Below are 15,824 nucleotides of genomic sequence, written 5' to 3' on the forward strand. Positions count from 1 at the left end.
TGTTTCCGCATGTCGTACTAATGCTCCGTCAGAAATTACGTTCGGATCCCTATATGGGAAGTGACGTTGCGGTCCTATTTGTGTTGTAATCAATTGCAGGTGTACGTGCTACAGACATACACACACACTGCCAGTCAGAGGCAGCTAGCACTGCTTAAAATCAGTTCTGTAAGCTCACATGTCAAATGTCATGTCAAAAATATTTGAAACGGAGATCATTATACAGTACATATTGAAATACTAGATCATTACACAGTATATTGGTAAAAATATTGATGTAATTGATCATAATACAGTATGCATTGATATAATACCTCTGTCTATCTACCTCTCTGTCTGTCTATCTACCTCTGACTATATCTCTGTGAGTCTTGATTTTTTACTACTGTTACAATTATGTATTTTCTACTGGTTTGATGTTATATTTATTTATGACCATTGAAAACTGTGCACTGGAGTAACATGGTATGAAGACCAGTTTAAAATAAACAAAGTATTTTAATTGAAACTATACCTTTCTTATGATTTCTGTCCATCTAGATTGATTATCTGCTTATTGGGTGGCTTGTAGACATTAGTTTTTCTTTTAGTTTAGTTTTGTTTTGGGGAGAGGGGAAGGAATTACAAAAGATTGTGAAAATCTTTGAAAATGGGAAAAAGACAAAGAAACATTTTGCATAATGCCATGCCCAGAAGAGGGACTAATGTTAAATACAGGAATTTGGAACATTTGGAAAAGGTTCGATTTTTACTTTTGTAAATGATTTGTTGTATTGGGCATAAAAGTGGTGGCCCAAAAGTCCATTCATTTTTACCATAGCGATTTCCAAAAAGATTCTTTTAAATTATTTTAAGCCTAGAATTAAGCCACCGGTGAATCATGACCATAACACATTTGATTCTTTGAACTAATAAATAAATATTCAGACACATCTTTTCACAGAATCAAATGTTTTATGGTCATGATTCACTCTGTCCGAGAGCCCGAAACGTCATAGCAAAGTATAGTCTGCATAGCACAGCATAGTCTGGTGCAAAACATTAATAATAAAAAATCCTACAACTGGAGCCTACACAGTTGAGAGCGTTCTCTTTTTTGTTCTCATGAGTCACCACGCACCTGCTTAATTCTAGGCTCTATTTGGAAAAATTATTAGATTTTGGATCAGTGGAGCCGCCACTGCTATACTCTATTAGCAGACACCCGACATCTCTTTATGTCTGGTGTCTGCTTCCCTCACCTGTCCTCCAAGCAGGACATTTTCATTTAATTTTCTATTTTCTCACCACAGTGATCATGGAAATCGCTGCTACACTTTTTGACGAATGAATTGTTGTTGAAAGAGACCCTGGACAATGCACAAGCTGCACACTGAGATACACAACAGCTGGCAGTGCATCCCCTAGCTCAATTCGCGTTAACCAAAGCAGGCCTACTCAAAACATGGCAGTGGGAGGGGTGAGGTATACATGCCGTAACCAAACAGTAACCAAAGTCCCATTGGGGAAATGCGCCCATTTATGTAGAGCACTCTTAACTCTTGTGCTCGAATAACGCCTTCATACTTTCACCTAGAAACTTAACCTAGAAAGTGAATGTATTTATTTGTGCATGCTGCAGTGCTACCCTCCGTTTAAGTGCACTATACTTTGCAATGGGTTTATAAAATGGTAAATGGTGAGTTGGACCCAGAATTCAAACCTCAAAAAAAGGTATTCACAAGACAAAGTAATGAATACAAGAAACAACAGTATACGATTCTTGCCACCTTTATTGAATACAGTGAGCCATATTTTATGACTGTATGGTCCCTTGAATAAGAAACAACATACTGTTGTTTCACCTTTGTTGAATACAATGGGTCATATTTTATGACTTTGTACGGTGACTTGAATTGGAGAACTTATTCAGCAGCTTCTTTTCCCTGCAATGATAGGACAATAATGTTAGATAGATATTCAATATGAATCTTTAGATAAATCTTAGTTGAAGATAATGAACCTTCAGTTGATATTGAACATGTATTACCTTGGCGTCACGACTTTTAGATCTCATCTTGTTGACCTGGCATTCAGCGATGTCTGCACGCTCCTCCGCCTCTTCTAGCTCATGCTGAATCTTCCTGCTCTTGGTCAGGTGAGAGTTGGCTGCTTCCTCCTACAATATGATAGACATGGTTCAAAGCCTCAATATTTGAAAAGAGCACCTTGCATTTAGAAGCGAAACAAGACGATTTCAGGAAATTGTATTGTGCAGTTGTGGCTATTACAGTGGTCCATGCAGCATTTTCATTAGTGCCTTGGGACCACAACAATTAGCCTCGACAGGTATTCATTGGAATGGCACTATCATGGCTTTATTCTTGTTCGGCCCTCCGAGCCAAAAAGATTCTCAGCTTACAGGAAACAACATTCAATGATTTCTGTCTATTTTGGAAATGTTTTACTGTTATGCCTGAAACACATTGCCTTTGTCCGCAGCATGTGTGCCTTGTTTAGCAGCAGCAGCATGCTTCTTTCAGCGCCCATGTTACAGTCCCAGGTTCTACAACGCCCATGTGTACAGTGCAGTGCAGTGCAGTTTCACTATGTGCGTGTCATACAGCACAAGCATGACAAGCTAGAAATGCAATGTGCCGCTTATGGAAAGCAGCAACATGGACACTGAACAATGCTCTGTTGTTGGTCATGTTGACATTACAAGTGATTCCTGTAGTTAAACTATGATAACACCACACGTCACAAAGATGTAGATTCGTCTTACCGCTTCCTCCGCCTGCCTCTTGTAGGCCTTCACCTTCATCTGCAGCTTGTCTACCAGATCCTGAAGCCTGGCAAGATTTTTCTTGTCCTCTTCAGTCTGAAGTGAGAGAGAATTTATAACGTTAGTTGTATGTCCATGCGATCTCTGTTCATTTTGTCAGTGGCACGATGGTCCTTAAAGTGAGCATGATAATATAGTAGTGTACCTGGTATGACAGCTCCTTCACTCTCCTCTCGTACTTGCGAACACCTTTAATAGCGTCTGCTCCGCCTCGCCCTGCATTTTCGACCTCTGCCTCCAGTTCTCGCACCTTCACAGTTGAATGATACATTATGAAATGATTTCTTCTTAATATTTAATTGACTTTAAGCCGTGTTGAAGTAAAACTACACCTTACCCTGATTTCCAGTTTCTGGAGCTGCTTCTTGCCTCCCTTCATGGCCAGGTTCTCAGCCTCGTCGAGTCGGTGCTGCAGATCCTTGACCGAGACCTCCAGGTTCTTCTTCATCCTCTCCAGGTGAGAGCTGGTGTCCTGCTCCTTCTTCAGCTCCTCGGCCATCATGGCTGCCTGGAAAGGAGATAAAATATACAGTACATGAAAATGTGTACTCGAGACCAGACTCTATAGATACTTATAATAACGGTGTATTAACCCATGTAGACCTGAGGCCGATTCTATAACCTAACATAATATGGTTTTCTGAAAACCTAATAAAATAAATACAAAATGATGATGCTATATGAGACTCAGGTGCATGAGACACAGAGGTGGTATGAAAGGTATAACAACAATGAAAGGTATAACAACGTATAGGTTACACCAGGTCTAAATGGGTTTATATGTATATATATATGTGAATGGTAGAATGGATAAGGGGTGGAGCTCCTAACTTACATCAGTGATGGCCTTCTTGGCCTTCTCCTCAGCGTTCCTTGCTTCTTGAACACTGTCGTCCACTTCACCTTGGACCTGCATCAGGTCGGTTTCAAGTTTCTTCTTGGTGTTCAAAAGGCTTGTGTTCTAAAAAAAAAGAAAATAAAGATTCGGTTTAGCAATGTTTGTGTGCATGACTTGTATGTTGGATATGTTGAGAGTTTTTTTTCATGGACTTACCTGGGAGTGCAACAGGCCAGCACGTTCACTGGAGTCCACTAGTTCTTGCTCGGCCACTTTGCGGCCTCTCTCCGTCTGTTCCAGAGCCACTCTCAGCTCCTCGATCTCGGCGACCATGAGGCCGTTCCTGCGCTCCACCATGGCGGCTTGTTCCTTCACGTCATCCTGGCCTCTGCAAGCATCGTCGAGGTGCAGTTGGGCATCCTAAAACAAATCACATTTGAGGTTGTCATGTTAAGAGAAACATCAGAATGTGTTCAGATATTCGGAGCAGTTCCGTTGTTTGAATGTGTCTTAACGAATAACTACTATGTTTTGCACCTTAAGCTGTCCCTGGACGTTCCTCAGCTGTTTCTGGGCCTCAGAAGCCTGGCGGTTGGAGTGGCTCAGCTGAACCTCCATCTCGTTCAGGTCTCCCTCCATCTTCTTCTTGATTCTCAGGGCATCGTTTCTGCTCCTGACCTCAGAGTCCAGAGTGGACTGCATGGTGTCGGTCACCCTCTGGCTGTTCCTCTTGATCTGCTCCATCTCTTCGTCCTTCTCTGCCAGCTTTCTGTCCACCTCACCCTTGATCTGGTTGAGCTCCAGCTGGACCCGGAGAATCTTAGACTCCTCGTGCTCCAGAGTACCCTGAAATGTAATACAGGATCAAAAGGTTATAGGATGTTTGAATATAAAACCTGTAGCGAGAAATCTAAAATATGGTGCATTGTTCATCTAGGAGCTAAAAGTGTTACCTCAGCTTCCTCCAGGGCTGTCTGGATCTCTGACTTCTCTGTCTCCACTATTTTCTTGGACTTCTCCAGCTCATGGATGTTCTTTCCAGTCTCACCGATCTGTTCAGTCAGGTCTGAGATCTCCTCTGCAGTGGGTTGAAAAGTGAGTGAATTAACTTTCCATTCAGAAATTATTTTGTATTTGCATTTTAATAAAGTTCCACAATTGATCTGTTCTCCCCCTTTTGTTACAGTTATTAAAAGAATGTGGTAGAGAAAACTCACGTTGCAGGTTCTTGTTCTCACGCTTCATGGTCTCCAGTTGGTCCAGAGACTCCTCGTATGAGTTCTTCATCTTAAACAACTCGGTGCCGAGACTACGAGCCTCTTTCTGCGCTCCCTCCAACTCCGCCATGCCCTCTTCATGTTTCTGCTTCCATTCTGCCAAGACCTGCACAGGAGCAGTAATGAAATGTGTCATTTACCCTCTCTTTAAGGACCTGCACAGCATTTGAAATGTGTCAATTACCCCGACTTTAAGGAGGCAAGAATGATTTTTGTTTTAAAATAATGTATGTCAAAGCACCTTATCGAAGTTCCTCTGTTTCTTGTCAAGGTTGGCGGCCAAACCATTGGCCCTCTCCACATCGATCATGAGGTCTTCCACTTCACCCTGGAGTCTCTGCTTGGTCTTCTCCAGAGAGGCACACTTGGAATTCACAGCCTCTATTTGCTCCTCGGCCTCCTGGAGACGCTGGGCGAGCTTCTTCCTGTTGGTCGGTTTTGAATGGAATCAAATCATTGTGAGCAATATTTTGTTACAGTGAGGGGAACCTGTTTTATAGCCCATTATTTATGCAGCATTTGAGCCACGGACCACCATTTGATGAGATCTAGCCTTGCAGACCTAACGCTAAAGGATATTTTGTTGTTGTTGGATACGATTTTGATGTGGTACCGTTGAACAGGTTGATCAAAAGAATATAAAAATATACATTTTCTAATAGTGTAGACATCTTGTAAATTAAGTAATGCAGATGTCTAACAATAATCTAACTATTGAGAGCGTACAATGAGCGTACGATGAAACCAATATGGCTCCATTTGGTTTCATTTTACACTCGAGAGTTAAAAATCCATCCAAGGGTCCATTTTAGTTACCAACTCTCCATCATTAACTGTGGACCACCTGGCAGTTAACCCCCTCAAGGATCACTGGTGTAAACAACATTGATCACTTACTTGGCCTCCTCCAGCTCCTCTGTGCGTTGGACAGCATCGGTCTCGTACTTGCTCCTCCACTGAGACACCTCAGCGTTGGCCTTGGACATTCCACGCTGAAGCTCAGCCTTGGCCTCTTGCTCCTCCTCAAACTGCTCCCTCAGGAGGTCACAGTCGTGGCGAGCTGATTGCACGGCGTGGGCGAGGGCGTTCTTTGCCTGGCAAAAGAAAAAATGCCAAAATAATGTCAGACGGATAAAATTGCAAAAAGATGGAATTAGGCCTATTCATATAATATAAACAAATAAAAGAAAAGGCCTCACCTTAACCTCCTCTTCAACAAGTCTCTTCAACTCCTCAATCTGTTGGGTGAAGGCCTGCTTGCCTCTGGTGAGCTGAGAGACGAGAGCTTCTTTCTCCTCAAGTTGACGAGCAAACTCACCTGGTTCGACAATTTTATGTTAGTTTCAATCATGTAAATAATCTTTGATCAATACACATTCCTTATATTCCTGGGAGAACTGCTGATCAAAGCATTATCTCTAATCATGAAATTTGCTCAAGTGCCTACATGAAAAAAATACATGTAGGTGTACATTTACCATTTTCAGTCAACAGTCTTGCTCTCTGAGCTCCAATATCATTGATCTGGCGAACATTCTCATCACTCTTGCACTTGATTTCACTGAGTTGGTCCTCAAGGGTGCGGCACATCTTCTCAAGATTTCCCTGTTAACATTGGACACATTCAATCACTGAAGTAACCTACAATGTATTCCCTCATTTTCTTTCCCCCCTGAAGTATTTTGTCAAGAAATAACACACAGTAATCTATTCTACCTTTGCCTTGGCGACGGCCTCCATGTTGCTCGACAGGTCATCGATCTCCATCTTGTATTCACTCTTCTCCTTCTCCAGCTTCTGCTTGACACGCTGGAGGTTGTCGATCTGCTCGCCCAGCTCTGCGACGCTGTCCGCCTGTTTCTTGCGGAGAGCAGAAGCGGTGGCCTCGTGCTGCAGGGTGGACTCTTCGAGGTCACGGCGCAGCTTCTGGAACTCAGCCTCGCGCTTCTTGTTCATCTCGATCTGAGCGGCCGTGGCGCCGCCGGCCTCCTCCAGCCTCTCGCTGATCTCCTCCAGTTCCCTGGAGAGATCGGCTCTCTGCTTCTCAACCTTGGCCCGAGCGGCGCGCTCTGCCTCGATCTCCTCCTCCAGTTCTTCAATACGAGCCTTTCAAATGAATGGACATGTTAAAATTCACATTTATCACTAAAATCCTAATTTACTTATCATCAATCATATAAAAATTATACCTGGAGTTCTTTGATCTTCTTCTGCAGCTGGGCCCCCATAGATTGCTCATCCTCAATCTTACTCAGAAGCTGGCTTACTTCAAAGTCCTTCCTATGGAATACAGTAATACATATACATATGTTAGTGGTAGTTTTTCTCCATGGCATTTCATATTATTCATGGATTACAGACACACACAGACAGAGACGTGGTGCATTTATAGTTAAGATTGTGCTGCACATTACTTCTTTATCTTCTCATCAGACTGCTGCTTGTCATTCTCCAGATCCATGATGGCTTCCTGGGCCAGTTTCAGATCTCCCTCAAGCTTTCTCTTGGTTCTCTCGAGGTCCATGCGGAGCTTCTTCTCTTGCTCCAGAGAACCCTCCAACTGCACGGCAATATATTTGTCTTATTATTCGGTACGACAATAAACACACCGTATTCAAATTCGAAACATCCAATTGACTTGATAAACTCACGTCGTCAACTTGCTGTTCCAGCTTGGTCTTGGCCTTGGTCAGAGTGTTGACCTTGTCCTCCTCTGCCTGCAGGTCATCCAGGGTCTGCTGATGTGCTTCTTGGAGCGCCTTCTTCTCCTTGGTCAGCTTAGCAAGACCCTCGTCCTGGGAGGCCATCTCCTCTGTCAGGTTTTTCACCTTTAGGCGAAGAAGCACAACGAATGGGTCATTATTGTTCTAGAACTTGATAAGACCGCTACGCTAGAGTGTACCATCGTGAATTGATCATTATTGTTCTATAACTTGACAAGACGGCTACAGTGTATAATCTATACCTTGTTTTCAGTGGCGTGTTTCTCCTTCTCCACTTTGGCCAAGGTGAGTTCCAGGTCGTCGATGTCCTTCTTGAGCTCAGAGCATTCGTCCTCCAGTTTCCTCTTCTTGGCGGTCAGTTCAGCGTTGATCTCCTCCTCGTCCTCCAGTCTCTCGCTCGTCTCTTTGAGCTTTGCCTCCAACTGGATCTTACTTTTAATAAGACCCTCACATCTCTCCTCAGCATCATTCAGAGCCTCGTCTCCCTAGTTGTCAATGAAAAGGATACGTGAGGGACATGTCGAGCATTTGTTCTGCGTGAGATATATCAGATTTGTTTTGCAGCTGCCTCCTTGGGGGGACTGCCATGCCGTCTACATTAGATATCATAACATATATAAGATCGGATGATAAACATATAATTAGCAAGGGTATCTTTGAAAAACCAAGAAAAGGTCCTGCACACTGTCAGACACTTGCCAAAATGTTTGGATTCGACCTTAGTGTAGCTACTTACTGATGACGCTGCCAGTGCAAGGCCATTCTTCTCCTGCACCAGAGCCACCAGCTTCTCTTCCAGGCTCTTCTTCGAGGCCAGGGCAGTGGCCAGGTCAGTCGTCATCTTTTCATAGTTCTCCTTCATCGCTGACAGCTCCTTCTCAGTCTCAGCGCTCTGCAGAAGAGGCTTGATCTTGTAGTAGACCTTCATCCATGGCCAGTGTTTCACAGCGACGAACGAGCGGAGGTTGAACTGGATGGTGAAAACAGCGTCTCTGTGGAAAAGAGTTTCAGTGGATCATGATCGAGGGTTTCCAGGTAATACAACTGCAGGCTGTGACTATAGTTTATATTATTGTGTCATAGTTGTTACTATTGTTGTTATTACTGCTCGAGGGTTCTTATCTTGTTCCTTGCCATGGTCACCAAAAGCTTGTTCGGCAATGTTTGATATTTTATTAGTGATTTGACAGTTACTTTCTTTCATTGAACAGCAATGACAAAGTTTCCAATATTGAATTGATGTTTTCAAAGTACCTTATCTTCATCATCTTCGCAAACTCCTTCCTCATGAGGTAAGCTCGTGCGAGAGCCTGAGTCATGGTGACCAGAGTGAACAGCTTTGCATCTCGCATCTCCTCTAGCGTACCCAGCAGACCAGCTTTGAAGAACACCTGAACACAATGTTACAAACAATCTATTAGAGTAATGTTAACTCCTACTCCTTTGACACACACAAAACAGAAAAAGTGCAAAACTATGGCACCCCATCTATAAACCAGATTCACAGTGTATTTACCTTGGTGTGTCCAAACTTGTACTCCTCAACAGGGACATCAATGGACCCGAGCAGCTTTTCTGAAGCTTTCTTGTTGTCCATGAACGCACCGTCAGGGCACGCGCTGGCGTTCAGTACTTTGTACCTGTTTTATAAAAGTTCTTGGTCATTTTGCTCTGGCATTACTTTGTACAAGTGGGTCATTTTGTGTCATTAGGTTTTGGAACTTAAACGCTGCTGGAAAAAGGAATAAATACCTCTGCTTGAAGTCAGCGTATGGGATCCTGCTGGGGAAGCCCTTTCTACAGATCCTGATGCCCTCCAAGACACCGTTACACCTCAGCTGATGGATGACCAGGAAGTTCTCCATCAAGCCTGTATACAGTAGATGTTGCTTCATTATTAGAAGAACAAACTCTGGCCAAAGTTGCATTGAATTGCCTCACAATCAATCATAGTCTACATTTGTATTTTCTGTGTTTACCTGGAGTCTTGGACTCGTTGGGAATCAGGCAACGCACAAAGTGAGGATGAGTGCTCCTCAGGTTTGTCATCAACATGTGCAAGTTTGCCTATTGAGACGTAAAAGAGCCAATTTGGCTTGTTATTCGTAAAACAGTCATACAATATTGTAATTTTTCCTCCACTGCAATTATTTGAACTCTTTAGATACTAGTTACTTTTCAGATTTAGGTTTTTCTAAAACATACATTAACCACTTAACCCCTATTTTAAACATCAGCCACAACAGAAATAGCTTAATTCCAACATGAGACGTGCCTATTTCTTATATAATGTTCATAATAATAATGCTTCATTCTTACAGGAATATAATGTTGATAATAATAAATACAAATTCTTACCCTGAAAGCGCTAGACACAGTCTGCATGGAACCACCCTTCTTCTTGCCTCCCTTCTTTGTATTATCTGTTTATATTTGTTGGAATCATGAGTTATCATTAGTCCTACAGAAACTTCCTTCTTGCCAGATTCTGAGAGTTTATAATAGGGACAGGCTGTAATTGCTTAAGTCCAGTCCCTCTGTGTTCCTGTTGGCTGGCCTTTAAACAGCCATATAATAACCCAGCATCCCAGAACACATTATATTATATTATATGAATAAACATACCTTCAGGCTCAGGTGGGGGATAGAACACAGAGAGCAGTTTAACTGAAGACTTCTGGAACAGCTGAATGACAGAGTCGTTCAGAGGATCCTTGTTCTTCTCCAGCCATCCTGTGATGCTGTAGTCCACAACGCCAGCGTAGTGGCACAGGGAGAAGTGAGCCTCGCCCTTGCCTTTACCAGGCTTGGGCTTCTCAAAGGCCTTGTTCTTCCCCAGATGCTGGTCAAGCAGCTTGTCGGCGAAGGTTTTGTCTGAAGCCTTCGGGAACATGCACTGCTCTTCAAGGATGGAGAAGATACCCAAGGGCTATGTAAAGGAGACAAAAAAAGATACCAAAAACAATATTAACATCATGTCCATTTAACTAAAGCACAAAATAATTGTATACCTTCTTAATATTTGGACTTTCGTCCATGGTAATACATACAAATATAATAATTGTATACCTTCCCAATATTTGGACTTGGGTCCATGGTAATATATACAAATATAATAATTGTATACCTTCTCAATCAGCTCAATGCAGACAGCCAAATCCATGCCGAAGTCAACGAGATCCCAGGGAATTCCCTCTTTCATGTACTCTTCTTGTTCCAGAACAAACATGGTGTGGTTGAAAAACTGTTGCAGTTTCTCATTGGTGAAGTTGATGCACAGCTGCTCCAGCGTGTTGAACTGTGAGGGGAAATATATCATTAGACCAAATTGCCAATCACTTCTAATTGTAATTAATCTCCCACTTAAAACAAGTCCATGCTTACATCAAAGATCTCAAAACCAGCGATGTCCAGCACACCGATGTAGAAGTTTCTCTGCTGCTTGGTGTCCAGCATCTCGTTGATCCTAATGACCATCCAAAAGAACTCTTTCTCATAGATGGACTTGGCCAAGGCACCGACTGAGTTCATGACCTAAGGAAATAGGAACATTATTCGTAGGGGTGTGAATTACACACTTTACAATTTAGACATTTAGGAAACTCTTAATCCAGAGCGATTTACAGTAACAAGGAAGGAGAATATAAAGTGTGTATGAAATCAGAATCATGCAACGTACTCACCTGTGGCACAGTTTGTCCTTTAGTGACATACTCGTTTCCCACTTTCACTCTGGGGTAGCAATACGCCTTAAGCATCTCAGCTGAGTTGATACCCAACAGGTAGCCAATCTTGTCAGCCTCTGGAAAGAAAATGGTCACACAATTTGCAATTTAGGCATTTAGCAGACGCTCATAATCCAAAGAGCGATTTACAGTAAGCAAGGGCAACACAGGCTAGTAATCTATAGAATCATAGGTTAACCAAATAATCATCAGTCTAAACAATAATAATAATAATTAGGGTAAGGGTTGTTTTGGGGCCGATAACGTCATTTTCGATGTATCGGAATCGGATCGGGAGCAAAAAAACGTGATCGAGACATCCTTACTAGTATCAATATAAATTATATCCATATTCCATATTATCCATATTGTATTGTTGTGATATGGTATTAGTGTTCTAGAAAAATACAAATTTCGGATCGGCAGATTCTCAAAATCAAATAATCGGAATCGGGAGAAAAGAAACGAGATTGGGACATCCCTAATAATAATAATAATAATAATAATTGAAGATATATTTTGGTTAGGTTTGAGTAATAATAATCATAAAGGTGCAGCTCACCCTCTGTGCCGTCAGGTTCGGCCTGCTCCTCACGCTGCTTCTGCTTGAACCTCATGACTCCGTGGTGCATGACTGCGCCGGTGAACTTGTAGATCAGCTGTTTCTCCTCACCGTTGAAGCCCAGGATGTCAATAGCTTCCTGATGTCAATTAGCAGAGATGTGTTCAAAAGATTGAGATTAGGCATTAGATTAACAAACATCCTTTAGAACTGTACACTCAACGGTAAAATAAAAAAGCAACATAGTATATACTATCTATTCAGGCTGTCGGCACATTTCTGAACTGGCAATTTAAGGACTTTTAATACCTATATAATAAATAAAACAAATAAGACCATTACTGCATCAAAAGTAATCAACAAAACCTCTAAAATTGTCAAGCATTGGTCAAATTGACAAATGATTTCCTAACAACAGAAAAAGCACGTAGATCGCCTATTTTCACAATAATTATCTGTGAAACTGACTAGTCAAGCTAAATATAATGCCTCGACTCTTAACAATTCCATTATTCCAAGTGCTTGTCGGGGGTCCGACAAGCACTGCTTGGGAAGCACTGCTTTAGAGAATACATTTTGCAGAGCAACTGACTGCAGGGCAGATAGTGAGTGACCCTTAGAAAGATTAAATAATGTCCACTTACGTCAGTAGCCTCGAGCTCAAGCTTGTCGTCAATGCTGGCCACAGTGATCACACCCATGCTGATCAGCGGGAAGTCATAGGGGTTGGTGGTGATCAGACACATTTCTGAAAAGGGAGTTAAAAAAAGGGGTGAACATCTGTTTTTATTCATCAATTTATGTTCTCACTGCATCGTCAGTAATTTCACTTACCAACAATCTCAGGTTTGTGGTTGGTCATCATCTGGAAAAAGATGTGGTAACCTCTCTCTGCAGAAAGCTGGTAGGTCACTCTGGACTTCTCCAGCAGATCTATATGAGTTCAGGGTTATACATGATAACTCAGTCATAACTAATAATAATAATAATGGGTTGTACATAACTCATAATAATCTAAATGGGTTGTGCATTACTCAAAATGTAATCCTCAAATAAAAGCATATATAATTTATCATCTGTGAACTAATGTATTCATCTGTATACTTACATGTCTCAATATCAGCACTGGCCAGTTTACCCGTTGTGCCGAAATGGATTCTGATGAATTTACCCTGTTTGATATAGCACAATTTGTTGCATCCAATCCATCTACATTGTGGAATTATTGCAGGTCTTCTCATAATATATGTTATAATATGTATAAAATGTTACACTTACAAAGCGAGAGGAGTTGTCATTCCTCACAGTCTTGGCATTACCATAGGACTCCAGCAAGGGATTGGCTGCAATAATCTGATCCTCCAGTGACCCCTAGAATGTTTTAGACATTGCCAAGTTTAAAGTTTGGTCAGAATAAATGCTTTATGTTCAAAACATGTATTTGTTAAAAAATATATATTAATCATATACCTTGATTTTACCGCTATCGCCTGCCGCTTTCTCTCCACCAGAACTAGCTGTTGCAAAGTACTGGATGACACGTTTGGTGTTCACAGTCTTTCCAGCACCGGATTCTCCACTGGATATAAATGCATACATTCAGAGAAATGCAGTTAGTGAATTTGTGTATGTAGGCCTACAATGATATATTTTTAATGCCTATGTGATGGAAACTTACGTGATAAGGACAGACTGGTTCTCTTTATCTGTAAAATGTAAATCAAAACGTTTAATCATAGTTACAGCACAAGACCATTATAGTTTCCTGCAGCAACGCAGGCGTGCCGTTAATGATGGTAAATCTCATCCTCATGTAATATTGTGATTATACAACAGCTACCCTTAAAAGAAACTCAATTTCAAACTAAGATATTCAATAATTTCTTTAATGACAGATGTAGCTGCTATATGACCGAAAATGTCCCTTGAAAAAGGAAGATTTTCTTATTTAAGCACGGCTAGATGTCCATTTCAACCCATCAGATTTCTTCCTCGAAACTACCTGTTGATATAAATATATTTTTTTACATTGTACCGACTAGTACGTACCCATCAGCATGAACTGATAAGCGTTGTCAGAGACAGAGTAGATGTGGGGTGGAGCCTCAATACGCTTCTTGCCTCTGTAGGCATTTACAACCTCCTGGTCGTACACTGGGAGCCACTTGTAGGGGTTCACAGTTGCACAAAACAAACCGGAGTAGGTCTGAAGGGGAGAAAGAACAGAGAGAGAACATTTACATCATACAACATAGCACTGAGCATGCCACACACTGTATCTCTGGGACAATGGATCAAGTGGCAGTGAGCAAGTTAAATTCAGAACCTGTTTGTTTGAATTTGTTTTCACTTGATGACATAAACTTGTACTCTGAGTCTGTACTTTTCTTTCTTTGCTATCTACGGGTGCAACACTGTGCTGTTCTTAGCATGTAGGAAAAGCTTACATAGATCATCCATGCTGCATAACGCTCTTTGAGGTTATACAGGACAGTGGCTTCATTGAGGTGGGTCATCATGGCCATGTCCTCAATCTTGTCATACTTGGGAGGGTTCATAGGAGTGACGTCGTTCTCGGGGACAGTTCTTTCCTAAAATAAAATAAAATAAAATAAACTTTAGAATGTGTTAGAGCGCTACTGTGCCACAATTTCATGTTTAGAATACACCTGTACCTACCTCCTTCTTGCCGTCGAGCAGTTCTACAGTGATTTTGTTACCGTCCTTCTTTAGAATTTTACATTTGATGTACAGCTCTTTCTTGTCAGCCACATATGCTGCCGTTTTGCCATCAAAGGGGGCCGCCTGAGCCTCCATTCTCTCCTTCTCTGGCTTACGGAGGTAAATGGCAGCCTTGCCGTACTGCTCCATCTCTGCGTCGGTACTCATGGTGGCGGTTTTCTGTCGACAGACAAATAGATTGATTAGTTGATGCCTTTGCTGCAGTGTTGATTTTGTCGACTAATAATACTATGACAAAAAATGTTCGTCGACTAGCTTTTTGTCACTGACGAAAACGAAATGAAAACTAAGCTATGATGACTAAAACTAAGACTAAATATACCGGTACTGACAATTTCATCAACAAATAAAAACTAGACTAAAATGTTAGTAAGGGACTAGTGGACAAGAGATCCCGTATAAGTCATTTTACACTTAGTTGCATGCTGAAAATAGCAGATCTACAAGCTTACAAAATGTGACCTTGTAGATTGGCTATTTTCAGCAAGTGTAAAATCAGCCATTACGACAGCATTAAGTTCCACCAAAATACATTTTACACATTCCAGGTGACTTTACTTTACACCATTCCAGGTGAAAAAAACTGAAGGAAGTTTCATTCCAAAGACTATGACTAAACTAAAATCAACATTTACTGCCAAAAACAACATTGCTTTGCTGACTTAATTGCGATCTGTGCCGATAATTGTACGACTACAGTATGTATAGGACTATTATGGTTATTGTAGGTTTAATAGAAAGATATTAACTCACTTTCTCCCTTATACCAGTAGTGGTGGAATCTTGTATGAACCCCTGTGACAAAAAACACATAATTTTGAAGACATTAACACGAGTTGAATGATTTAATACAATTTATAATCATGAATTAAATTGGATATATATCCCAATGTTCATTCTTGCCACACATCACATTGTAAGAGAGATGTTTTTAAATTTGGCATTAGTTCCACACCTGAATAGAGGATAATTTCAAAATTCAATTTTATTGAGACGCAAGGAAATTAAGTTATACTTTCCCATTTTTTGTTTGTTTTAGTTTTTTTGCTCATTCTTAATTTCACTTTGTATCTGAAGTTGAAGCCAGTTCAACTTATTTGTAGCTTTTTGCATCTTTTGCAGCAGCTACAAAC

At 41.3% G+C, this 15,824-nt stretch overlaps 1 protein-coding gene across 1 annotated transcript; it reads right to left on the minus strand.

The window, feature by feature from the left end:
• Positions 1-1,904: 1,904 nt before the first annotated feature.
• LOC310854448 (myosin heavy chain, fast skeletal muscle-like) lies at positions 1,905-14,838 on the minus strand (the record flags this gene model as incomplete). The annotated part of the gene is made up of 39 exons (XM_083759106.1): positions 1,905-1,925; positions 2,030-2,158; positions 2,765-2,860; positions 2,970-3,074; positions 3,162-3,332; positions 3,660-3,785; positions 3,879-4,082; positions 4,200-4,508; positions 4,616-4,740; positions 4,880-5,045; positions 5,181-5,364; positions 5,837-6,033; positions 6,139-6,257; positions 6,418-6,544; positions 6,656-7,045; positions 7,129-7,219; positions 7,354-7,499; positions 7,591-7,767; positions 7,905-8,147; positions 8,399-8,654; positions 8,917-9,053; positions 9,179-9,302; positions 9,415-9,532; positions 9,642-9,729; positions 10,021-10,085; positions 10,288-10,591; positions 10,790-10,960; positions 11,047-11,196; positions 11,346-11,464; positions 11,950-12,088; positions 12,594-12,697; positions 12,784-12,882; positions 13,058-13,121; positions 13,228-13,320; positions 13,420-13,528; positions 13,628-13,655; positions 13,999-14,155; positions 14,397-14,540; positions 14,629-14,838. The coding sequence occupies 39 exons, from the start codon at positions 14,836-14,838 to the stop codon at positions 1,905-1,907; spliced, it is 5,805 nt and encodes a 1,934-aa protein (XP_083615232.1).
• Between the last annotated feature and the right edge of the window lie 986 nt (positions 14,839-15,824).

This window comes from Protomyctophum parallelum, assembly GCF_964188405.1.
Source record: "Protomyctophum parallelum genome assembly, chromosome: 23".
Taxonomy (NCBI): domain Eukaryota; kingdom Metazoa; phylum Chordata; class Actinopteri; order Myctophiformes; family Myctophidae; genus Protomyctophum; species Protomyctophum parallelum.